The sequence below is a fragment of the Rutilus rutilus genome (assembly GCF_951802725.1).
Source record: "Rutilus rutilus genome assembly, chromosome: 16".
NCBI classification, from domain to species: Eukaryota; Metazoa; Chordata; class Actinopteri; order Cypriniformes; family Leuciscidae; genus Rutilus; species Rutilus rutilus.
Genome location: NC_140224.1, coordinates 5,093,590 through 5,120,249, shown reverse-complemented (window position 1 = coordinate 5,120,249; position 26,660 = coordinate 5,093,590). Strand labels below are relative to the sequence as shown.

At 39.4% G+C, this 26,660-nt stretch overlaps 3 protein-coding genes across 3 annotated transcripts in view; all 3 read left to right on the top strand.

Moving 5' to 3' along the window:
- Positions 1 to 2,839, top strand: part of LOC311305685 (carbonic anhydrase 14-like) — a 29,218-nt gene extending 26,379 nt beyond the window's left edge. Inside the window, exons 11-15 of the mRNA XM_084433498.1 lie at positions 1,142 to 1,293; positions 1,391 to 1,492; positions 1,606 to 1,672; positions 2,003 to 2,166; positions 2,266 to 2,839. Of these exons, the coding sequence (XP_084289624.1) occupies positions 1,142 to 1,293; positions 1,391 to 1,492; positions 1,606 to 1,672; positions 2,003 to 2,166; positions 2,266 to 2,460 (680 nt within the window). The 3' untranslated portion in view covers positions 2,461 to 2,839. The remainder of the gene's footprint in view (positions 1 to 1,141; positions 1,294 to 1,390; positions 1,493 to 1,605; positions 1,673 to 2,002; positions 2,167 to 2,265) is intronic.
- Positions 2,840 to 3,554: 715 nt separating this feature from the next.
- On the top strand, positions 3,555 to 6,982 carry LOC311305705 (carbonic anhydrase 4-like). Its single transcript, XM_084433514.1, has 9 exons — positions 3,555 to 3,699; positions 3,802 to 3,874; positions 3,998 to 4,024; positions 4,133 to 4,303; positions 4,405 to 4,556; positions 4,637 to 4,705; positions 4,775 to 4,847; positions 4,975 to 5,138; positions 5,995 to 6,982. Exons 1-9 carry the CDS (start codon positions 3,697 to 3,699, stop codon positions 6,235 to 6,237), a joined length of 975 nt encoding a protein of 324 aa, XP_084289640.1. The 5' UTR covers positions 3,555 to 3,696; the 3' UTR covers positions 6,238 to 6,982.
- Positions 6,983 to 8,452: 1,470 nt separating this feature from the next.
- LOC311306325 (carbonic anhydrase 4-like) lies at positions 8,453 to 13,448 on the top strand. Its single transcript, XM_084434659.1, has 9 exons — positions 8,453 to 8,630; positions 8,802 to 8,868; positions 8,964 to 8,990; positions 9,171 to 9,341; positions 9,592 to 9,743; positions 9,814 to 9,894; positions 9,968 to 10,040; positions 10,125 to 10,288; positions 12,237 to 13,448. Exons 1-9 carry the CDS (start codon positions 8,628 to 8,630, stop codon positions 12,543 to 12,545), a joined length of 1,047 nt encoding a protein of 348 aa, XP_084290785.1. The 5' UTR covers positions 8,453 to 8,627; the 3' UTR covers positions 12,546 to 13,448.
- Positions 13,449 to 26,660: the final 13,212 nt, after the last annotated feature.

Below are 26,660 nucleotides of genomic sequence, written 5' to 3'. Positions count from 1 at the left end.
GTGATGCACAATGTCAGTGTATCGTATGAACCTTGCATCTAATGCCCTCACCTAGTATTGAGATGTGTTTTGGTCTATTGGATCACAAGTAGACGAGGGAGACACATACCTGTTTAAACCAGGTGTTTTAATCCATCTCTTTTGTCCACTTTCAACCACTTCTGTCCTGATTTCTTTGAGGGGAGGGTCTATGAGTGGGTAAATGTATATTTTTTTTAGATCTTTCAGTCTAATGGACAAAATGAGCTCATGCAATTTACATATGAACGTGCCCGAGGACGACTGAAAAACATAAGCCCCTTTCACACAGAGATTCCGGAAAATACACGGATAAAGTGACCCGGGATTTGACCCGGGTTCATTTGATTTTGGTTCATTCACACTGCCAGTGATTTTCCGGAATCAGAGAGCGCGTTCACACACAACCCGTGTATGTCCCGGAAAGACACGTGACATCGATGTGACTTGTAATGTCTCAGCAGCGTCTTCAGTTTGCTTATGAGCTGCGATTTCTCTCTCAAGAAACCACGCTTGTGCATTTATTTCTCTGATTCGATCATAAAATTGCGCATTTCGTACCGTTTCACAGCTGGCGAACGATCCCGGCTTCAGCGTCATCACTACGACACGGCATTATTACGGCTTTTGTTCACACAGCGCGCGTCCCGGGACTGAACACGGCAATGTTACTAGGTCCCCAACCCGGCATCGATCCCGGCATTAAACCCGGGTCATGTTTGCGTTCACACAGAAGGCGTTCCGGCAATTTGCCGGCAATTTCCCGGGTTCAATGCGCTGTGTGAAAGGGGCTATAAAGAGAGCAGCAGATTTAATTTCTGCCCTGACAGCCGCAAGACCAGCCGAACGCTGTGAGTGTGTGTTAGAAATCAGGAATAGAGAGAGAACATTGTGCTTGGTACGTTTTTCATCTTCAAACCAACTTGGGTCTTTAGCCGACAAAGTTTAAATCCCGTCTGGCTAGAGCGCTTCCCATAATGTTTGCGCACCAGGGGTCTCATTTATAAAACTGTGCGTAGGAACCTTACTAAAAGTGTAGAGTGGTCCACTTGTGATCTGATCAACCAAAACGCATCTTGATACCAGGTGTAAACAGGTCCTAATATTTCCATTGTCTTCACAGTGGTGGTCACCCTGGATAGTAGTAAAATGACAGTGCGAGGAGGTGATCTTCCAGGTCTGTACAATTCCGTACAATTCAAGCTCCACTGGGGTAACGGCAGCTCCTCGAATGGCTCCGAACACACTGTGGATAAAAAACAATACCCAATGGAGGTATGAATTAATTAATTTTCCCTGCAAATGCATTGCATTATTCCACATAGCATTATCCCAAATGCATTATCTTTAAATGTCTGATTCTGTTTCTCAGCTGCAAATTCTGAATGTCCATTCAAAATACAACGGGAGTGTGGCAGCTGCTCTTGCTGCTAATGACAGCACAGGATTGGCTGTTTTCAGTTTCTTCATTGAGGTGAGCAAGACCACGTTTATTATATCCAGAGGCAAGCGCAAACCTTAAAGTATATTTACTGTATGGCTTGGTTGTGTGCTCATGACTGTATTATATTTTAATTTATCCAACAGGGAGCAAAAAACCTAACAAATAAATGGGATAACCTAACGATCTTGTTGCCATTCATCAGTAATTCAGGTAAAGAAATAGTTTGTTATTGATTGCTTACACAAAAACAAACATTTTGTCATAATTTACTCATGACCCTCATGTCATTCCAAATCTATCCACCCCTATTGGAACACAAAATAATATATATCGAAGAATGTTTTGGAACGACAGTGATGGGTGACAGGTTTTTCATTTTTGAGTGAATCTTTAAACTGTATGGGGGGTCTTTTGTGCACTTCATACCATTAAAACATGCTATATTTAGTTAATCTCTCTTCATCATCAATATGATTTAACAACAAACTAAAGACGGCCAAGTCGTTTCCTTACACCCTCTTGACGTTTTTGTGTATTTAGGTAATTCACTCCCAATCATGAATCTAATCACAATGGACAGTCTGCTTGAAGGGGTGAACAGGACTAAATATTACCGGTACCAAGGCTCCCTAACCACACCCAACTGCAATGAAGCTGTGATCTGGACTGTGTTCAAAGATACCATCAAAGTCAGCGAGGACGTGGTAAGACAAGGCACCTCTATAGTAGAGTAATTCATAAAAATCATATTCGTCTATTACTGGATGGCAACGTTCATCAATTGAATTTATTCCTTCAAACAGATCAACAGCGTCAGCACAAAAATCAATTTCAAAGCAGTGGACGGTTCAAGTTCGGTGTTGATGACCAACAACTTCAGAGGAGTTCAGCCCTTGAATGGCAGAGTTGTGACATCACAGCCCTCCCCAACACCTTCATCTGCGACCACATCCACTATATCTATCATCACAGTTCTTCTCTTGTCAATTTTGTTTTAACACCACTGTTTTCTGCAGAGCTGCTTTATAGCTGATTCCACTTTTTCATAATTGATGAATTTTGCAACATTTGACATGGAACTGAATCATTGAATTGATGAAGTGATGAAGTGAATAATGACACAGTTGTGTTCTGTAGTGCTCCTTACAGCATTTACAACTAATATCATAATTAATGAACATTACACAGTTATTTAACAAAACTGAATCAACACTGAACTGACTTCAGCTGAATAATGACACTTTTTTAAAAGATCTACTTTATAGCAGAATTTTATTGATTGCATGATTGATCATCTTTTCCTGTTTATCTCTGTAATGCTGCTTTGAAACAATCTGTATTGTATACAGTGCTATAATAAATATATCTTGAATGTATGAGCTTATTTTATTAATTTATTACATCTTTATTGACCGTGTTTGATCATGGTTGAAGTTTGCTGTAATCAATTGTTTCTATCCAAAACACAGTTTAAACTGATGAAATCATATAGACTGCTAATGTTTTATATGAAGCGCATAGTATCTGTAATTATATTCAACATTAGATGATTCTGTAGTATTTAAGAGGATTTATGTTTTAAGTTTCTAAAGCATGATAGACCTCAGTTATTAAAATTAAAACATTAATTACTGTTTATAAGGCTGCCTTTATATAATCAATAATACAGTAAAAAGAGTAATATTGTAAAATAATTGTAAAAATGTTTTCTATATGAACATATAAAAAAAATATATATATATTCCTGTTATGCAAAGCTTAATTTTAACATCATTACTCCAGTCTTCAGTGTCACATGATCCATCAGAAACCTGTCTAATACGCCAATACATTCAAATATATATATATATATATATATATATATATATATATATATATATATATATATATATTATTATTTTTTCTTTCTTTTTCTTTTTTGGCTTCTTAATATATCTAAATCATCAAAAACTCATGGAATTGACATTAATTGCTTTTGGAACTCATGCTATTCATCAAAGCTGCATGTCTTCTGGGGGTGGAGACCTGATTCACATGCTTCACCTGAACCAAACTGACCTTAATTAACTATATGACACCCTAAAGGGCAACAGCTGTCCGTGTTTGAGGTCACTCTAAGCTTGTTTGCTGCTTTTAAAGCTTTTGAGTGGAATGGTTTTGGAGTAATTGTTATGGAGTAGGGTCTTGCAGGTTCAATATACATAGAGAACTTGGTTTAGGTTTAATTAGCTAAAATGGTAAGATAAGTGTTGGATAACTTCCTAAAAATTTAAATAATCTAAAACATTTAAATTAATAGAGTTTGTAACACTATCCTTTTGCATTTCCTTTCCTTCAAGATGAATTTCTGGTTTATGACCTGCCTTGCAGCTTGTTTGTTGTCTATATCATACAGCGCACCAATATCTGTGGGTAAGATGTGATCATGTGATTTGGTTTCCAAACTCATGCCATTCAATTATGTTCTCTAGGTTTCTACGGTCAAAAAAATTCTCATTCAGTGTGTTAATTTTGCTGTATTTGGGCTCTTCTCAGCTTGGTGTTATCACATGCCTTCATGTAGTAAGTTTTTTTTCTTACATCCTTTTTAATAGGTTATTGTTCTATAACTTCTTTCATGGCACAGAATAAGTCAGTGAGATTTGCTTTAATGTGCTTTCTGTATCTCAGGTGATGTCACTTGGCCCATAATTGCAGAAAAACACTGTAATGGCACTCAACAGTCTCCAGTAGATATCATAACCACCAGTGTCCAGCCTAATGCTAATCTGGCCTCTTTCAACTTCACTGGCTACGATGATAAAACGACCTTGACTCAGATTAAAAACACTGGCAAGACAAGTGAGTACATGTTCAAATGCATAGATGACAATAAAATGAGCTGCAAGTCAAGGTGACATACAAATAACATATGCATGTGGTAATTTGGTTTTACTCTTCAGTTAAAGTTACACTTGATCACATGAGAATGCATGTGGAAGGAGGTGATCTGCCAGGCTTGTTTGCCAGCAAGCATTTTCATCTCCACTGGGGTAACGGCAGCGCCATGCCTGGATCTGAACACACTGTGGATGGCATACAATACCCTATGGAGGTATGAAGATTGTACAGACTAGTACAACTTTTTGTACTTGTACTTTATCACTCATCATTTGTCCTGCCCATCTGTTTCAGCTGCACATAGTGAATAAGTTTGAACATAACGGGTCAACTACATTGGCTGCTCTTGGTTTCTTCATTGAGGTATGTTTCTTACCAACAAATGGTTTGAGACTATGTTTTAGTTGAGGTTTTTTCTTTTGTTTTTAACAGGCCACTGATGACACTGGTAAACCAGAGAGCTGGAAGACCTTGACATCTTACCTGGAAAACATTGCCAATGCAGGCAAGTCTCAGGCTTCAAGTACATGTTGCTTTTGTTCCATGACTGAAATCCTGTGTGCATTATGTCCTGTTGTCAGATGTGACTTCCTCCTAAAATAATATTTTCTAATGGCCTTCCTGCTTCTCAGATGATAAAGCATGCATCACTGATTATATCTCTATGAATGATCTGCTTCCTGGAGTGGACCGGACAAAATATTACCGTTATATGGGTTCTTTGACTACACCAAACTGCAAAGAAGGTGTTGTGTGGACCATCTTTAAAGACCCGGTCAAAGTCAGCCAGGATTTGGTAAGTCTAGAGACTAAAAATTAAGGTCATTTATTGGCATTCATGGGTCCATGAAAAGCCTTTAAGGTCCATGGTTGTTTGGCAAGGTAATTTATAATGTTAAAGGGTTAGTTCACCCAAAAATGAAAATTCTATCAGCAATTACTCACCCTCATGTAGTTCCAACCCCGTAAGACCTTTGTTCATCTTCGGAACACAAATTAAGATATTTTTGATGAAATCTGAGAGCTGGATCACTTCTCCATAGGCTTCTAAGGGATTGAAACTTGCTGGCCCAGAAAAGTTATTAGAAGCCTATGGAGGAGTGATCCAGCTCTCAGATTTCATCAAATATCTTAATTTGTGTTCCGAAGATGAACGAAGGTCTTACGGGGTTGGAACTACATGAGGGTGAGTAATTGCTGATAGAATTTTAATTTTTGGGTGAACTATCCCTTTAAAAAGGTTCTTCAGATTAAAATTATCTTCACTAAACCCTTAAGTTTTTCACAGTGATGTCATAGAATAACCATTTGTGTTCCCCAAATAACCTTTTATTGATCAGTTCTAGTATTAAGAACATTTTTATCTACACTTTTTTAAAAATAAAAGCTAAAAGGGGGGTTGGGTTTTTCATGGATCCACAGATGCCAATCAAAAGCCTTTATTTTTGAGTGAAGAAAGGGGTCATTAGAACTGTTCACAGAAAGGTTCTTTGGGGAGCCAAAAAAAGTCTCTCACTCTCTTATCAGTTATATTTTGGTATTTCAAGATCTTGGGTTTGGTTGCAAATAGATAAGTTGATTTTGGGTATAGTAATGGAACTTTGTTTTGGTTTTTCTGGTCTCATGCATTTATTTTATTTTTCCAATTCTAGATTGACTTATTCAGCACCAGTGTTTACGTCAACAAGGCGACCAACTCTCCCCTAATGGTGGACACGTTCAGGGGTGTACAGCCGGTCAATGGCAGGATCATAACATCGCAGGTGGCCGGTACCACAGCTACTGATCCTGTAACCCAAATGGCATCAAACATGGACATTCTAGACCTCTCTTCTGAGTGTCATACACCTGAACCTTACCCTGCAATTGATTTCCCAACTGATGAATTCTGGTAGGATTCAAGTGGGATGGTGGACCATGTTATGAAGTGTCTTTTTAAATTATTTTCAAGTAATATTTTAACAAATTAGAAAAAAGAAAAGTAACTAACTTCCAGGTTTTTTTTTTTTTAAATGGTGTCCTAGTTCATGTATGCATTTATCTGTCCAACACTATATTTAATAGTTTACTTAACTAAAGCGCACTAGCTACTGTTTTATGGGTGTGACTTTGTTTTTTTGATACTCTTGAAAACATGTCTGATGTACACTGTATCATTTTTACTCTACAATTGCCATTAAGACATTGTCAATTTTGCACTTTAGAAACTTAAGCTTTTTAGAGTTGTAACGTAGATTAAATGGTCTTTAGTGTACAGGAGCTAATATTGAATTTGATTTTTAAACATGTGGTTCTCAATTTGTCATAAGTTGCTGTTAGTTTGAGTAATTCAAGTGATCTCAATTTAGCAGATGTAACTGGTGCTTGTTTTGACTGTCATTCTCTTGTCTAGTCAGTTTTTCTCCTCCTGCAGGAATAACTGGTCTGGAGTTATACACTGGTGTATCCTTTATGTATATATGCACAAGGGATTGGGTCTTATCTTTAAATGGTAATTTATTTAGTCTATGCATCAACATGTGACTGCCTTGTCAAAACACTGCCTTTCATTCATACTCCATTCAACTAATCTGTAAACCTTTTTATTTATTTTTAAATGTATGTTCTGTTTGGCTAAATAAAGGTCTGTCATGTTCTCAATCAGGTAGCAAGTTTCATTCATCTCACAAGCTCCACTTATGAAATGTAACCTTGTAATGCTTTATGGAGTGATCTGGGAAGATTCTCTTCTGAGTGATGGCACAGCCTAGAATCAGGAAATATTGTCTAAGATGGTCTCTTTGTGCTGGTACTGTAAATAACTGTTAAATGATAGTTTTGGACTTGTGCATTTTAACTTAATTCTGTAAGTACTTGGAGTCAAGACTAGATCTTCAAGACCTCAAGTTTAGTGAGAAGTTTCCAAACCTGTTAATAAAACACCCCAGTTAACACAGAACGTTCCCCTAATGTTATTTTTTGGTTATTTTATTGGGAACCAAATACTTACGTTAGGGGAACGTTCTTTTTTGGTTTTATTTTTATGTAACAATAAAATAACGTTCCCAGAACGTTGCTGGGTGGTTACCATAAAAAAATAACGTTCTGGGAACCATAAACTAACATTCTGAGAATGTTCTGGGTACCAAAAACTAACGTTATGGGAACCAAAACCGTAATTAGTCAGAAAAAGAAAAACAGCATGTTAATTTTTAAACATTGTTTATCAGATTTTTTTTTTTTTTAAATCAGTTTGACTATCAACAAACATATCAGGCAACATTGTCAGATATACATTTTATTGGTATGGTAAATGTTCAACTAAGTGAATTAATCTGGGTGATGTATAGCATCATTAATGCGATTACGATATTCGCCTTATTTTATATGCGATATTTACGTATTAACAGACTCCACCAACACCACGCAGCTTTCATTGATACAATCACCTGTGCCATTCATTATAAAATGTAGAACTTTTAATACTTATGTAGTTTCTCTAAACATGCGTTCTCTAAAATCAGGAAACTTTTTATGCGTTTTGGCCGTCCATTTACATGAGAAAGATACCATTATCGTCTCCGTGTAAACTACAAAAACACATTTGTGAAAACGGTGACGTCATGTGCATGCGTATTACGAGTTCAGTCTATAGTTGCGTAGTGTTTCTTTACAGAGTAACATCAGCTGCTGGCATTTTTAGTCATTTTTGAGGATCCATGTGAAAGGGATCGTTTTGACAGCGTTGTCATCTGTACGCGGAAAAACGCAAAGGAAAATGTATCACGGTTTTAATACATCGTTGTTGTGTAAATGTAGGCTACCTTTAGTGTTTTTCCAATAAGCTACTTTAACTTGAGTCAATATCCATAAAAGTATATTTACTTATGCTAATATGATGATTGGATACTTAATACAACGCAGAGTATCTTTAACATTCCTTTCTATGATAAAAATGAATACTCATCAAGTTTGTTACATCTGACATGCATGAAAGAAACTGGACATCACTTTACCTGTCTGGGGGTGGAGTGTAATAGATGACATCATAAAACACCTGAACCAAATGGACCTTAATCACACCTGGTACCACCTGTCTCAATTAAATCATTTTGATACCCATCCATAGGTGTGTCTTTGCACATTTCAGGACTTTAAAAGTCTTTGAGAATAAAGCTTTCACACACGGTGGGTTTCCAACAGGGTTTTGCAGTTTCAATACAGGAACCAGGTTTTGGTTTTAATCAGAAGATAGGCATCCAATTGTAATATTGAAGGACTGGTGAAGTTATTGTAACTAACTAAAATGGTAAGATAAAACATTCATAAAAAAGTAGTGTAAAAGTTAACACATATAACAAGTGTAATCTGTATGATGCTTAAATGTTATTGATTTGTTCTGGGAAAGAACTATCCATTTAGTTGAAAATGACATAACAGAACTGAGTGTTTGCATTACTTCTGTTTTTTTTTTTTTTAGATGAATGCTTTCATGGCCTTCCTTGCTTGTCTGTGGCTGATGGTGCACACTGCATCATCCTCTGTGTGTAAGTGTTTGTTCGTTATTCCTCTGATTAATGTCACTGTAGGTTGTCATGTTTCAAACATTAATGTCCATGTGGGTTTTTTTTTTTTTTTTTAGCATGGTGCTATAACAGGCCATCCTGCAGTAAGTTCCCCCATACCTTAACCTAAATTAAAGCTGATGTAGGGCAGGCCTACAGCAACAACAAAGATATTTATATTATAATTTAAAAATGTGGTGTTCAATGATGAAATCTGAACAAGTTCACAAAATACTTCACTGTTAACAGGGTGAGGATGTTTAAGTTACTTTTTTGCATTACAGGTGATGTCACTTGGCCCACAATTGCAAGTAAAGACTGTAATGGCACTCAACAGTCTCCAATAAACATCATATCAGCCAATGTCCAGACTAATGCTAATCTGACACCTTTCAACTTCACTGGCTATGGTGACAAAATTACCTTGAATGAGATTATAAACACTGGCAAGACAAGTGAGTAGATCTCTTTATTGTCTTAACTGTTTTATGCAATACAGGCTTTTTTTTTCAGGGGTGCGTTTCCCGAAGCCAACTATAGTTCTGTCATTACCAACACAATTCAGCAAAACTTGAGGCAAACTTAGCTAAAGTTCTAGAGATGTGTTTTAAAAAAAGTTAAACTTAACTTTATCGCTGTGTCATGCAAGAGAGAAACTGGCTTGGAACAGAATCTCACTGTTCAATTTGTGGTTTTACTTTTCAGTTAAAGTTACACTTGATCGCACAAGAATGCATGTGGAAGGAGGTGATCTGCCAGGCTTGTTTACCAGCGAGCATTTTCATCTCCACTGGGGTAACGGCAGCGCCATGCCTGGATCTGAACACACTGTGGATGGCAAACGATACCCTATGGAGGTATGAAAATAATGTAATACAATAAAGCTTTGTTTTTATTACTGGTCTTATGAAAGGTCTTGTGTCTCAGTTGCATATCGTAAATAAGGCTGAGCATAATGGCAGCATGTCTGGTGATCCAGAAATGGCGATTCTTGGTGTCTTTATTGAGGTACGTTGCCTTTTCTTCTCTCATATTTGGAGAACTATTTAAACAGAATGTTTAATTGAAATGTCACCCACAGGCCTCTAATGACATTGGGAAACCGACGAGCTGGGAGAACTTAACATCTTATCTTAAGAAAATTGCCAATGCAGGTTTGGGCATGATCCTGGAGTATGAGGAAAGTAGTTGTATAAAATATGCTAGTAATGTTCATAAATGTATTCATTTTGTCTAAGGTGATGTAGCACGCATTTCCCTCAACATCTCCATGAATGATCTACTTCCTGGAGTGGACAGGACAAAATATTACCGTTATATGGGCTCTATAACCACACCAAACTGCACTGAAGGTGTTGTGTGGACCATCTTTAAAGACCCAGTCAAAGTCAGCCAAAATTTGGTAAGTCTAGTGGATTCTTAGCACTGAAAACGGCATCTTCTCGATATGTTGAAACCATGAACCAAACTCTTCCAGTCTCAGCTACAACTACAGTGTTTGAGGGCGGGTCAAAGTAGACATTGTTCGAGGGCAGCCAATAAAGACCATAGGCTGGCATTATGCAAATTTGTTACATTGATACGTAGGATTGGAACAGGAAGTGAGACTGGAATCGTTTCGGCTGTTTAGAATCAATTCTTTCTTTTGGGAGACAATGGGCCTCATTTATCAATCTAACGTAGAAACGAGCGCAGAAATCTTCTTAAGACAGGGTTCACGAGTGATTCATGAGACATTCTTATACTGCCAAACCCGTCGTACGTTGATAAATGTGGCGGCTAAAAACACTCGTCATTTGAATATCACGCCCCTAAAAATTCACGGTTAAGAAGCCTTGCCCCTTTACGGCATGGAGAAACATAACCTGGCTGAGAAGTAATCTCATGAAAGAGAAATAAATGAATCAAACCGCTGTTACCCTCGTTATTGCAAACAATTATAGTAAATATGCATTTTAAATACCGGTAAATAAAACGTAATCTTTTTCAAACATTATAAACTCTATAACCTAGGCTTCTCCCCCACTAACTCTATAAATTCTATTAAACTATAAATTAAAACCCAAATTTATAGTCGCATGCAAACATCGAACCAAATGAATTAAAGTGAAACTGTACAAATCCAAATGTTTCTATATTTGCCACAACGTTTAGTTGCTAAATGATTCATTATGTAAACAAGGCTTTATACTTTGTTCGTATTCCAATATCCATGTAAAAGGGCATCCTTCACACGCTCAAATGTTTGGTTGGGCACAATGCTCAAATTAAATGGTCTACAGTAAAATCAGTGTAACTTATGTTTGGTTGACTGCATTTTAATTTGAATGTAATAAAGAAATACAATGCGTCAGTGTCACAAACGAGCGTGGCCTATATAGTTAGGTTTAATAAATTAAATTTAAGTCACACCCGTTTGTGTGAACACTCATCTATTCTAATTTAATTTTAATTTGACATTCCAATCTTAACGGTTAATGATCGATTGAGCTTCAGTTGTCGGTCAGGAAATTAATCTTAAATGCTCATTACAGTTCACCAGTAGATTTATTATTCAAGTTCATGCTACCTCAAAACCTTGCGTAGGCCAACACGAGCTGAGTCCATATAGATAACTGCCAAGTTTTGCATGGAAACGGCCACACGTCAAGTTTGTCGTTCGTTTCATAAATTATGCCCAATAACTAAGCAATTTGAATAGCTCAACAGTCTTTTTGTTTAAATCTCGTTTTCTTGATTTAAAGCTAGTACCATATTTACCACGCCTAATATCGATCTAGCTCACTGCAGTGTACAACAAGTCTCATATGGTAGCCACCGAGCGAATGCACAGTAGCATCGTAACTTTCAACACTCAAAGAAGCAGAAGCGGCGACTGGGATAATAAGCTCCACTGTTCTCGAGCTGTGTCTCACGCTCGTTTCTCAGTAGCAATTGCTCCAGTGGCCTTGTTCTGCTCCAACGGCTTTTGTAACGTTTATAAGTCTTTAATACATTACTAGTCATCCACGAATATGATTTCTGTCCGAGTCCCATCGTATTCTCCATAGACATAATGGTATTTTCCACCGGCTGTAGAAGTGAAGATAACTCCCATGATTCTGTGAAGTCAAGGTGTCATCAAGCTTGCTTTATGAATAAATGACCTCGTGGCAAAAAATTACATGGTGTGCCTTTAAGATGTTATGTAGTCTTTGGTATAACTGACTCTGCGTCACATTAAGTTTCTTTAGCTGTAGTCCAAATGGATAGAATTTTACGTACAATTCAGTTTTCTTAAAATAAACTTCTTAATTTAGGCCTCAATTGTTGAGACATATTTTCTCAGCATCTTCTTTTGTATTATCTAGATTGACCTCTTCGCTAAGACTGTCTACATCAACAACGCCACCAATTCTTCTCTAATGACCAACACTTTCCGGGGTGTTCAGCCCATCAATGGCAGGATTGTGATGTCACAGGTAGCAGGTTCCAAAACTTCTGGCCAACTCAAACCAACTACATCAACCACTAAACCAACATCAACCACTAAACCAACAACCACAAAACCAACATCAACCGCAAAAACAACTACATCAACTGCAACAAACCCATCCCAGGCTCTTGTGCACCCACTTCTGAGTCTCGTACTCCTGTACTGCATCCTATATTTGTTCTAAAACCGGTCGACGAAATGAAGGTACTTTTGAACTGATGTCTCTAGAGTAGACCTGATGGTATAATATTCCCTTTATATTTTTACAGATGTGTTTAAAAAAAGAAGGGGGAAAAAAAAGCACATTGTAAACATCCATGTAAATTGTCTGGATTAATGCATCGTTCTTATTGTCAAGGTTTAATATTGCTGTGGAAAGATTTCAGTGTTTTTCAGCTTAATGCTAGTTTCCTCGCTCTCAGCTTGTTTCCTGCAACGGTTTCATACGGGAGTGTTGTGCACTGAAGGTCTTGAACATTTTGGTTGTGGTGTTTTATAGAAGTGTTTGATTTGGTACACAGTTTTGAAAGACATTTGAGCATGTGTTTGGACTTTTAAATGCACTTATTTTAATATTTGACTACAGTGGCAGCGTTGCAGTTTGAAATGGAAAGCGGTGAATGTAGGCAACAGGCTGAGGGTGAAGGACATTACATTGATTTTAAACTTGGCTTTAGGAGGAAAAAGCTTGTTAATCCTTTTTCTCCCCAGAAAAAGGTTCTTTTCACTCATGGCTATTTTGTAGGTTTTCACTATAAAGTTTGGATTTGTTAGTACACCAGGCTGATCTCATGAAATGCGTCTCTATGGCACACATTGTATTTATCGTGCAATTTATACAATGCATGCTTTAGAGACGCATTTCATGAGATCGAGTTAGTGCACGATGTTTTGTTTTCCCCAGTCCGTTCTACAAAAGTGTCTTGTCTAATGTGAATGTTTGTCAAAATGCTTCAGTGCAGTATTCAACCAGTCATTTGAAATTTTTACTCCTTGCTTTTTTTTTTTTTTTTAAATGCATATTACTATTGTCTTATAAAAAAAAATCATTAAACTTACTAATTGTATCAAATTTGATCGGTTTTACATTTGGTTTCTTTTGTCAGTCATTTTAGCTGCAGATGATTGGATTGATTCCACCTCAATCTTGTGGTTTTGATTTCTTTGAATATAAGTGACATAATGGTCTAGAACCATTTAAAAATATAATATTAGTGCAAGGGAGATAAAGCATTAGACTAGCATACGCTGACATTGTCATATTTAAAAATAAAATAAATTATCCAGTTCCTTCAACTCTAAAATGGAAAATTCTGTATATTAACAGTATTTTCTGTCCTATTCACGGATAATCCTTATACAGAAATTTATATTTTTATAGCATATCTTTTGGTAGCAAATAATAGCTCCAATATTAATGTGCCTAACATGGCAACTAAACGTTATGTTAACAGCTTATTTGACATTTAGTAAAACATAATTTTCAGGTTCTACCACAAGTATAGGGAATGGATTCCAAACATCTGAAATCCGACTTTAAAAAGCAACTTCAGCCGCGGTCAGCTGCGTGTGTAATGGCGCTTGCGTCTCAAACTTTTCGCGCCGATCAGGTTCTTGTTCTCACAATGCAACGTTTAATTCAAAATACAGGTAAGACAAATACGGAAAAATCCTTCAAATTTATATAGTAGCCTAATAATTTTTTTTTTTTTTAAACCGTGTGCAGCCAGCAACTTACTGCTTGCGCACACAAAGTAGGCCTACATATATGGAGAGAGAATTGTGTCTTTATTACATGCCAAAAAATAAATGATCTGAGGAAAAAAAAAAGTTTGAGAGAAAGTTATCACACTGATAGCAAAAAAGCATTTCATGAGAGAAAAAAATATTTGAGAGAAAAGGTTTTCATACCAATAGCAAAAAATAATAATATTTGAGACTAAAAGTTGAGAAAGTATTGTCTCATAGAACATAAATTATTTCTGAGAAAAAAAAAATCTCTCAAAATATTTTGAAAACTCTCAAATATATATATTTTGCTATCAGTGTGAAAACATTTTCTCTAAAAAAAAAAGAAACGCTTTTCTTTGCTCTCGATGCAATTTCTTGCTCTTGTGTCAGGATTTTGCTTTCACTGTGAGAATTGTCATGGGCGGGGCCACGTTCCTATTGGCCAGTCGGGTGAGCATCGTCCTGTCTTGGGAGTCGAACTGAATCATTACACCATTGTTCGGTTCACCGGCATAGATGCCGCCTCTGCCTTAGTTGAGCACAAACACTCCAATGTTTGGGTAAGATGATTCACGGTGATCATACGCCTGGTTCAGATTACAAGATTTTTGTGTCTGTTACGATAGTCACGGTGTCAGATTACACTCCTAAAAGTTTTGTCATGTAGTGGATGGACAAGAAATATGTCAGACTACACGTTGCTTTCCGACCAGTCACCGCGAGCCGGCTCACGCACACATTCACTCGCACATACACGCACTCACTCACATACACACACTCTCACTGTCCTCGCTCGCTCACACACACAAACACACACACACACACACACACTGTAGCTCGCTCACTCACTCGCACACACACAATTGCTCTCGCACTCGCGCACACACACACTCACTGTCGCTCACTCGCACACACACAATTGCTCTCGCACGCGCGCACACACACACTCACTGTCGCACACTCACTCGTCTCACTCACATACTCACTCTTGACGAAACACGTCGAGGAGGACCGTTAAGCCGGGTTTGCGCCTGGAAAGCTCTATAGAAATCTGACACTCTGTTGAACGAAGTTATAAACTGAGAGAGCGTGCCGTTCACAGACACCAGAATGAACGAGTTCACAGTATCGTTCATCAGGCAGTAATACAGTAGGCTACTTTCAGTTCACGTTCACCCAAAATATGAACGAGTTCATGAACGCGTTCAGGCACAACACTGATAGTGCTCTATATAGCCTACCTATAGTGAGAGAGATACAGATGCTAAACACATTAATAACAATCATTTTAGGTTATAGTTCAGTTATGGGTTCAAACAGGAAATGTATCACATTGACCTTAAAACAAAATAGTTTATTCTGAGTCCGAGTAAAACTGTACAGGAGGTTGTGTATATGATGAACTAGGGCTGGGCCTGGGCGATATATCGGATGACAGTGACTACGTTTACATGCAGCCAATATCCGGGTTATGGTCGGGTTAGGGTCACTATTTGGGTTTCTGAAACATTCGGAATAACCCGTTTACATGCGTGAGCAGAGAGAGTTACTCCTGTATACATGGAATTTGTAATCAGTTGGGAATATCCCGATGTAAACGGCGACGCACGGTTAGCGTCGGGACGTACGGACAACCTTAAGACGCAATATGCGTCATTTCCAATTCTTCTTCCTGTATCCAAAGACAACAACAACAGCAGCAGCACCCGGATAATGAATAGTTCGGGGCAGATAGCGATCGCCTTTGTTTACGCTTTCCTTCTCGCTCAAAAAGTGTGTTGCTGTGCTGCGTCTCGCCATGTTAACCTCTACTTCTTGTTTACTTCCGGTATACTGCACGCGGGTTTTTTTATGCGCCGTCTCTACTCAAAAGACCAAGATTCCTTGCGAATAGAACATGCGCAGAACACACACAAATGTTCCTTTTGATGGGGATATGCCGATACGCGTTTACATGACCAAATATTCGGGTTAGAAAAGGGGTACCCCAGGGGTAATATCCGGGTTTTTAAAAACCGGGATATGAGCATATCCGGGTTTTTGCCGGTGTTTACATGGCCGTGCGCGACCGGGTTATTGCTAATATCCCGGTTTTGAACGGGTTATTGGCTGCATGTAAACGTAGTCATTGTTATGCGCATCTCGTCAGTAAAGCCGGTTCCTTGATTAGTAGTAAATCGCCATCACCTGCTTTCAGATGAAGCGGCATTTGATTTAACACAGAGCCGTAGTTCACTGACAAGCTGAGCCATATCGCATTAATTATCGCAGGCAATACGTCCGTGATCATCTAAGATCACCGTGATAATCTAAGATCACCGTGAATCATCTTACCCAAACATTGGTGTCTGTGCTCAACTAAGGCAGAGGCGGCATCTATGCCAGTGAACCGAACAATGGTGTAATGATTCAGTTCGACTCCCAAGACAAGACGATACTCACCCGACTGGCCAATAGGAACGTGGCCCCGCCCATGACACAATTTTCACAGTGAAGCAAAATCCTTACACAAGAGCAAGAAATTGCATTGAGAGCAAAGAAAAGCGTTTCGAGAGAAACACTTTTTTTTTTTTTTAGAGAATGTTTTCACACTGATAGCAAAATATATATATTTGAGAGTTTTTTTCAAACTATTTTGAGAGAGATTTTTTTTCTTAGAAATATTTTTTTTATGTTCTATGAGAATACTTTCTCTCAAAACTTTTTTTAGTCTCAAATATTATTATTTTTTGCTATTGGTATGAACTTTTTCTCTCATATTTTTTTTTTTCTCTCATGAAATGCTTTTTTGCTATCAGTGCGATGACTTTTTCTCTCAAACTTTTTTTTTTCTCTCAGATCATTTATTTTCTCGCATGTAATAAAGACACAATTCTCTCTCCATATACATACACTACTGTGATTCAGTGCTCCGATATTCCAACGCTATCTCACGACGAAGTTCTTTTTCGTTTTTCGCTTGAGGGGAAGTTGGAAATATACCTTTGCAGCTGTGCTGTTAGACACCCAGACACAGTCCACAGACTGTTAGGCTAATTAAAATTACACTTATGAGTGTGTAAGTATAAAGTAGGCCTATATTTAAAACTATATTATACAGATCTGGATATTTTAGACTATAGTTTGAATTAATCGCTCTTCTTTGTATGACACTGCCGTAACATTACGGATTAGCTCTTTTGCCATTATCATGAATAGGCTATTGTATGCGTTCAGCCATGTTGTAATTAGACTACCAAAAATAAATAAAACAATTATGGTAATTATGACATGAAACGAACGATTAAGCTGTGTTCACGTCATGTTTCATTACATGGAAAAAAGGTGCGCTCATACATGTCACATACTTTTGATTTTTCCCTGCAAAAAAGGAGTTCACATAAAAATCGGTTTACAGGCTTTTAAAGACGTCCTTGGAAGTCAAGGAAGGTCTTATGTTACAAGCTGTTCATGCATTGGTCAGTAAGCCTGTTTATCGGTCCAATGGCGGTTTTTCAATAATATAGGTGAAGGTCTTACGGTCTTTCCTTTTACGCAACAAGATGAAATTAAATACATTTTCTCATATCTAGCCTATACCTCGTTATTTCATCTGACTCCATAAATGAAAAAAGGTTTTAATGATATCTGAGCATCATTAAAAGTAAGCAAATGTTTGATTAATCTTTTAAACCTGAGATGGTCACATTCACGCTTAATCAAAGTTAATTTGGTATAGCCCCCATGGTGTGTGCATACACTTGAATTTAAAGTAACGTTTACTGTATGGCCACTACTACAGATATAAGTCGACCAACTTTACTTCTCTTATAATAGCTTTGGATTGGCCATTGTGATTTCTCTTCTACACTTATCTAAAGTAACATTAAATTAAAACAGAGGTAAAACACACCCAAATTTAGGTTAGTCAAACAGTATTTGCTGCCCTAAACGAAAATGAATCAGTTCAAAGATAATAAATAAAAAACATCAAGTGCTCTGGAATAAAGAGAAAAGATGTGAACCTGATATTAGAAAATACATAATGTAGTCTGAGTAACAAATCGCCACGAGCCTCTTCAGCATCTCCCTAAATACTCAGACTCTTTTCAAATGTAAACATGAGTTCACAGTGGGAATTTACATTAATCACTGTCCCAGACTTCCTAGGGACAGGAGTTGATTTACATGGGGCACACCCACAGCAGTTAACAAGATATCTCTAAACTATCCACACCTTATTACCTTTTTGGTTTACTTCTGTGGGAATGAGACCAAACATGTGTAATACTGTAGGATAATGATTCACATTAAACCATTTAGATTCTTGGGTGAATTTTGGTGATCTCAGGATGAGAGAGAAGGAATGGGGGAAGAAGGAAAGAGATGTAGATTAGGATGATTCTGAGGTGAGACTTGAATGGTGCACAAGAGTGAGTTCAAATGTGAGTTACAAATTTCCTTTGTTCTCTCAGAGAGTTACCCTCTCTTCCAGTTTTTCCAGTCTTATTGGCAATAAAAAAGCGACGAATACATGGAAATTCTTACATTATAGCCCCTTTAAAGACATTGCTAGTGATCGTCTGATTTTTTTCAAATATTTTAAAATGTACAGATCTTTTAAACTAATGACCAATACAACTATGGCCCATCTTTTAAAATGTCTCAAGACTGCGTCCCAAATGACATTGTTCTTATAATATACTCTATAGTCTAGTATGTGAATTTTATAAGGTAATTTGCATGAAGTGTCCTACATCTTAACATAAAAAAAATGAAATGCAGCATCTGGTGCATTTTCTTTTTGGAATTTTCAGTGTTTATACACTTCTCACACTGTTTATAAATGGCATAGAATAGTGCATTAGTACACAATTTTCAAATTGTGTCAGGACGAATAGATAGCATTTGGAATGAGATGTGTGGGTGTTGAACATAAAGGTCACTTGAAATATTACATTTCCCTCCCATGTGGCTCAAATGGGTTGGCCTTTGCATGAACTTTCTTTGCCAGCTGATCTGGTTTCATATGGCCACATTATTACTGCAGGTCGAAACTCATTACAAAAGAGGCGAACGTTTCTAAACTCATGTTGGTAATTTGATTATTCCACACCATGACGCCAGTGATGCCTTTGTATTATTAATACAGTAGTGCCACCTTTGAGGGTGACCGTAGTTACACAATATCAACTGATACAGTATCTGTCAAAAAAGAATGCTGAATGTGCAACTGGTGGATTGACAGTCAGTTGGGATTATTAAATGCAAATGCATTTATAGGGTTAGTTCACCCAAAAATTTAAATTCTATCATTCATTACTCACCCTCATGTTTAAGCAGTTTTTATGTTATGTAAGGGTTGCTTGCTTTCTCATGATAGCATGAAGTTCCAATAAACTTCCAATAAACAAAAGTTTATTATAATTTTTATTTTATTTTGAACAGTATAAAAAATAACATACTTTTCATTGTATGGCCAATGTAGGCAACATATGGGGTTGAGGTACGTCTGCTGAATTAGCCAATACAGGGCTAATTCAGATAGGGCTGACATGGACACTATGGACAAACCCTTTTAAAGAGGTATTTCACCCAAAAATGAAAATTCTGTCATTAATTACTCTTCCTCATCTCGTTCAAAACTCGTAAGACCTTCGTTCATCTTCGGAACACAAATTAAGATATTTTTGATGAAATCCGATGGCTCAGGGGGGGCTCCATTGATAGCCATTTAATTAACACTTTGAAGGCCCAGAAAGGTAGGAAAGACATTGTTAAAATAGTCCATGTGACTTCAGTGGTTCAACCTTAATTTTATGAAGCGACAAGAATATTTTTTGTACGCCAAAAAAAACCTAAACGACTTTATTAAACAATTTCTTCTTTTCCGTGTCAGTCTCCGACGCGCGTTCACGAAAGCACCACGACTATTGTGTGTGTGTGTGTGTGTGTGTGTGTGTGTGGTGGTGATGCAGGAGCTGGCGTTCTGATATATGACCCAGAAATGCAGGGCTGTGTTTACAAGCAGAGGAAGACGCACGCTCAACATAAAACAGTTCATAACTATTTTTTTGCACAACCTTACTCGAACAAGGGCTGGGTTTCCCGAAACCTCCTTAACGCTACGTCGTTCTTAAGTTACACCTTAAGCTGTACCTTATCGTTAATACGTGTTTCCCGAAACGTTCTTAGTTAAGTATACCTTCTGTAAGTCATACGTTCGGAAGGTTGGTCTGGACCACTCTTAGCTTTACCTTATCACTGTTGCAGGTCTATACGAATATAATTCTGAAGTTTTAATACACCCAGACAGTATTCAGTTAGGCTAATTCAAGTGTTTTCATGCAAAGAATTAAATTGTCATTACACTGATTGTTGTTAGATTTTTAATTATATTATCCAAAGGTACATCAGCTGGCAAACTATTAAAGGCTTAATAGTCTATTTAAAGGGAATGATTGTGGTGGGGAGTTTGCTTAAACTATGGCAGCAATACAGCGAATAGTTGTTCTAAAAGACGGCGGCGTCTGCGGAGCGCTTTCAAAGGCCAGTGAAAGCATACTGTCAGTTAAGTCCTATTCGGATGCTAATATTGTTTCTCATGGGCTCCTCCTGTATTTTAAACATTTACAGGGGTGAGTCGGTGATTTTAGTGCCGTCGGAATCCATAATGTCAGTGTTTTTTCTCACCCAACCCGCGTAAAAATCCCTGGCCAAATTAGTACCTACTGTTTTTTGATGAATCCACATCTCTTAGTTTACAAGAAGAGATTCAAAATCCACTGCTTAAATCCTTTTTGATCACTGCAGAGCACCGTACGTAAGATGTACACTTTTATTACTGAAATGCTGGAAAGTATTTACAAGACCAATATTTCATTGCAGCTCCACCTCAGCGAACAAAAATGGGAAAGAGAAGAAAGCACGTAAAACTTTGAAATGGTTATTATGGCAGCAATATATGATACAATTTTAAAATATGTAGGCTAGGCTATTATAGGCTATTATAGTTTGGTTTATTTTTTATAATATCCCATGAGTCCTAATAAATGCAATTGCAACTATTTCTGAAGTGCTTCTTTTATAAAGAACACCGCTTTCTCACATAAACAGCCCCTGCACGAGAGAATAATTGATTCTCGAGCCATCGATATCAACCAATTCAGCAGCATCGCCACGGACAGCACCGGGTAACGTCGCACGTAAGAAGGTATATCTTAAGCAGCTTCCTAAGGTATGGTTCGGGGAACACGCCTAGAAATGGTATACCTTCAGTTAAGTTATACCTTAAGAGTCTTCGTAGCGCGCCAAGAGACAACGTTATCAGGAAACGCAGCCCTGGAGAATGTGTGTGCTGCATCCATTGTGATATTGTCATGCCACATCTTGAAAGTTTGGATAATTCAGACGATGAGACGACACGTATCACACGCTTGCGTTGTGGTGCTCTTTTGAACGCATGCCTGTCAGAGACTTATATGGAAGAGAAGAAATTGACTAAAGTTCAGTTGTTGAAAGAAAGTCACATTTTAACGATGTCTTTCCTACCTTTCAGGGCCTTCAAAGTGGCCCCGAGCCATCGGATTTCATCAAAAATATCTTAATTTGTGTTCCGAATATTGGAATGACATGAGAGTGAGTAATGAAAGAATTTTCATTTTGGGGGGAACTATCCCTTTAAGACCCACATTGGGGCTAATTCAGATTGGGCTGACATTAGACCCACCATGAAATGTTGGTTGGACTAAGAAAGTGTAAGTAAAATAGTGTGTGTGAGAGAGAGGGAGATGAGGAAAGAAAACACAATTTACAAAGACAGTGGACTCATAATAATATGAATGGGAGAAGGGCAATACAAATATGGCATACCTATGACATACACACAAGTTTGTGTCATTGTCTCAACATCCTACGAAATTCACATGAATTAATTTGACCATGCCACAAAAAAAAAAAAAGTTTCCTTTAAAAGACACACAAGATCCACATTCTTCCAATACTGTACATTCTGCTGCTTCTGAGACTAAACCTTTTTTATGACTATTTGTTCCATAACAGGTCTCGAAGGTCTACATTCTTCCAAAAGATGATTTTCCACCTCTGCAAAGGATATATTAATAATGCGCAGTTCGCTCTTTGACGTGCAATTACTATGAATGGGGTCCAAAGCTTACGGTTTCAAAAAGGATGTAAAAAAAAGTAGCCAATTATTCATTCACTAATCTACAGGAGCAATGTGATAACTTTTTGTGAGTGACAGAATAAAGTTTAAGTGGTTATTAACTGACATGCGCACTAGTTCCCCTTGAGTTCAATGAATTCCAATTCCTCAATAAGTTATTCTTTTGAGTCCCTCTTTTCAAGGATTAATTTAATCCGGTGTGGCCAAATGAATACATACTTCTAAAACCCGAATACGATCTCCAACTGTTAATAAGATAAGTATAAATACCACAGCATGAAGTCTGAAACATAAAGGCTGATTGTGTAAGGATAAAATGTTCTAGAAATGGTTTTACAGGTGCAGTGCAACGCTGCGGCATTACAATTCAGCTTGTTTTACAAGTTTTACAAGGTTTTCTTTGTGTGAAGTTTCGTCCAAATATGTCCTTGATTGAAATTCAAGCTAATTTTCAGTTGAGGCCTATTAATTAAACTGTAAAGGTCTCAATTTAAGAACAAAGATGGGATTTACTGAAAGTGTTCATTTCATCAAACATTTATTCAAGAAGTGAGTGTTTACAGCGTTAGATTAAGTGTATAGCTACACAATCTTTATCTCAAACATATCTGTAATGTAATCCAGAGGGTGTGAGTTTCAGGTTTGCTGATTGTTGAACCCAGACCACTAAAAGATCCGGTTCCATTTCAAAGGCGATAAAAAGGACAAAATGTTCTATTACGCTTTCGGGTGCCATCAATTTGGGTGTAAACTGTCACACTTGGCCTTTTTTTCCGCAAGTCCTTTGTGGATCGTGTTTATTGTTCAAAAGAATTCCCTCATCCATTTAAAAGAGTGCCACTCCAGTAATGTGATATTAGCACTGACAATTCCATCAACCTTCAAACGAAAAATAATCTTATCACGGCAGTTATACAAGTTGCAATACTGTTATATAAACAGAAAAATAATAATGACATTTTGATCATTATAATGACATATGGTTATTATAATTAATTAAAACCTTAAAAACATTGTCATTACTTAAAGCTAGCCTATATAATTTAAGATAGTTGCCATGGCAACATTTTCATTCAGTTTAATGAGGTACTAAAATAACTAAAACTAAATAAATTAAAAGTAATAAATAAAAATAAGAACTGTTTAGACATATAAAAAAAAAAATGCAAGTGAAACAAAAGCAAGTGAAGCAAGTGCATAAACAAAAATTAAATGCACAACTAATTAACTAGGATTAAAATTAAAGTGAAAACAGAAAAATGTATTCAAAATATTAACAAAAAACGTACTCGGTTACTAACGTAACCTCTGTTCTCTCTAGAGAGGGAACGAGTATTGCGTAAGCTAGCTTACGCTGCGGGAAAGTCTCCTTTCACGAGATACTGAAGCCAAAAATTATCCTAATTTTTTAAACCTTGTCAACGCAGTGCGGCAGCCTGCAGACCTAGGGCAAGCGAATCGCGTGCCCATTGGCTGCTCTGCGGCAACTGCAGCAGCCTATGGCTGAGCCTTGCGCGTGACGTCACGTCCAATGAGCGCGCTTGGCGCGCTTAGTGCGTCACAGCCCGTCATTAGGGGTGTGGCTTAGAGTATATAAGCAAGGAACAGAGGCTGCTTCGCTGGTTTCTGTCGCATGAAGCGAAAATGAGCTCGTGGCGAGAGCACGGCGGGTTACGCAATACTCGTTCCCTCTCTAGAGAGAACAGAGGTTACGTTAGTAACCGAGTACGTTCTCTTACGAGAGGTTCTCTCGTATTGCGTAAGCTAGCTTACGCTGCGGGAACACCTTTGTCAACGCCGTGCGCGCGCCCAGCATCCTGAATGAATCCCGTGGGAAGCCCAGGGAACGCGAAGCGGAGCTGGGCGGCCAAGATACCACAGTACACAAGCACATAATATGGGGCAGGGAGCGGCACAGCCGGTCCAACTAACACTTCCATATAGTGTAGCTCAACCAGTAGAGCTAAATCAGCAGCGTAGCCCGCGCACAGACAGTGGGCTGGCTTACGCGAGACTTAGACTGATAGCACTTTGGCCTGCAAAGCGGGAACTTCCAGGTTGTAAAACCTAACAAATGTGGAGGGGGAGGCCCAGCCCGCCGCTGCACAAATGTCATGAATGGGAATCCCACTGGACCACGCCCACGATGAGGCCATGCCTCTGGTGGAGTGTGCCCGAATGCCCAAGGGGCACTGCAGGTTTTTAGATGCGTAAGCAGCTGCGATAGCATCGACTATCCATCTGGACAGAGTGTGTTTCGAGGCGGCGAGACCCTTGGTGCGCCCACCAAACGAAACAAAAAGCTGCTCTGAACGCCTGAAGGCGGCGGAGCGCGAAATATAGCTTCTCAGCGCCCTAACTGGGCAGAGGAGGTGACTATCTGCCTCGCAGCCAGTAATCGGCAGGGCTGAAAGGGAAATGACCTGCGCTCTGAAGGGAGTGCCCAAAATTTTTGGGACGTACCCATGCCTCGGTCTGAGAATAACTTTAGAGTCATTAGGTCCGAACTCGAGGCACGCAGCGTTAGTGGATAACGCGTGAAGGTCTCCCACACGTTTTACTGAAGACAGTGCTATCAGAAAAACGGTTTTGAGCGTGAGGTATTTCATATCCACAGTTTCTAAAGGTTCAAAGGGATGTGCTTTCAGTGCGTCTAAGACCAGTGAAAGATCCCACATAGGAACCGAAGGGGGTCGCGGGGGGTTCATCCTCCTCGCTCCTCTAAGGAAGCGGATGACCAACTCGTTCCTTCCTAATGCGCGGCCCGGCTCTGAAACAGAGAGCGCTGAAATGGCCGCGACATAGACTTTGAGCGTGGAGGGGGACCTGCCCGCGTCCAGTAGCTCTTGAAGGAAACACAATACTTGCGAGACCCCACATGTCTGTGGATTGAGCCCTTTGGTAGTGCACCATTTGTTAAACACAGACCATTTAGACGTGTAGAGCCGCCTCGTGGAGGGGGCTCTAGATTGTATGATCGTGTTCATCACCCCTTCTGGTAGATCAGCATGTAGTTGTTGAGGCTCCACGCATGCAGAGACCAGTGCTCTGGGTGGGGATGCCAAATCGAGCCGCGGGCTTGAGAGAGAAGGTCTCTCCGCACCGGAATCGGCCAGGGGGCTGAGTCTGCCAATTGTATGAGTTCCGGGAACCAAGCTTGGTTCTCCCAGAACGGGGCTATGAGGAGCACTGTGTGGCGCGCTTTCCTGACTCTCTCGATGACCTGAGGCAGCAGAGAGACTGGCGGAAACGCATATAGCGGGCCGCTGGGCCAAGACTGGGCCAGCGCGTCCTCGCTCTTTGAAAAGAACGCTGGGCAGTGTGCGTTGTCTTTTGACGCAAAGAGGTCGACTTTCGCTCTGCCAAAGCGGCGCCACAGCGACTGGACTGTTTGGGGGTGTAGAGACCACTCCCCAGGGGGAACGTTGTCCCTGGACAGTCTGTCGGGGCCCTCGTTCAGATGGCCAGGCACATGCGATGCTCTCAGAGAGCGCAGAGAGTGCTGAGCCCATACGAGGAGGCGTTCCGTCAGGGCGCAGAGTTGCTTTGATCTGACACCGCCCTGGCGGTTCACATAGGCCACTACTGAAGTGTTGTCCGTGCGGACTAGAACATGGTGACCAAGGAGGAAAGGGAGGAAGTGCATGAGCGCTTTCTCGACCGCGAGCATCTCTAGACAGTTTATGTGTAGGAGATTCTCCTGGTCTGACCAGTGGCCAAAGACCGGTCTGCCTTCGAAGAGCGCTCCCCAACCTAGGTTGGACGCGTCTGTAGAGACAACTTTCCGGTGTGAAACCACTCCCATATTCACTCCCGTGTGATACCATTCGGCTGCTAGCCAGGGCTGCAGGGCTGAGACACAGACCTGAGTCACTCTGATTAGCGAGCCGCCGGTCGCCCAGGCTCGATGGGATACGCGCGTTCTCAGCCAGCGTTGAAGCGGGCGCATGCGCAGTAAACCCAACTGAAGCACTGCTGCAGCTGAGGCCATATGCCCCAGAATGCGCTGAAATGCCTTCAGGGGAACCCGGTTGCCTTCTTTGAAGGATGCAGCGAGGCGCTGGATGCGGCGCGCGCGCTGCTCCGTCAATCTGGCCGTCATCGCCACCGAGTCCAGTTCTATTCCGAGAAAGGAAATCGACTGCCGGGGCGAGAGCGAGCTCTTTGTCCAGTTGACCGCTAGACCCAAAACCTCCAGGTGGTCGAGTAGCGCTGTTCTGTGAGACACAAGTTCTGTCTCTGACTGCGCTAGAACGAGCCAATCGTCCAAGTAGTTCAGAATTCGCATTCCCTGACTCCTCAGGGGAGCGAGAGCCGTGTCCATGCATTTCGTAAATGTACGGGGTGCTAAAGACAGGCCGAACGGCAGGACTGTGTATTGATAAGCTCGACCGTCGAAGGCGA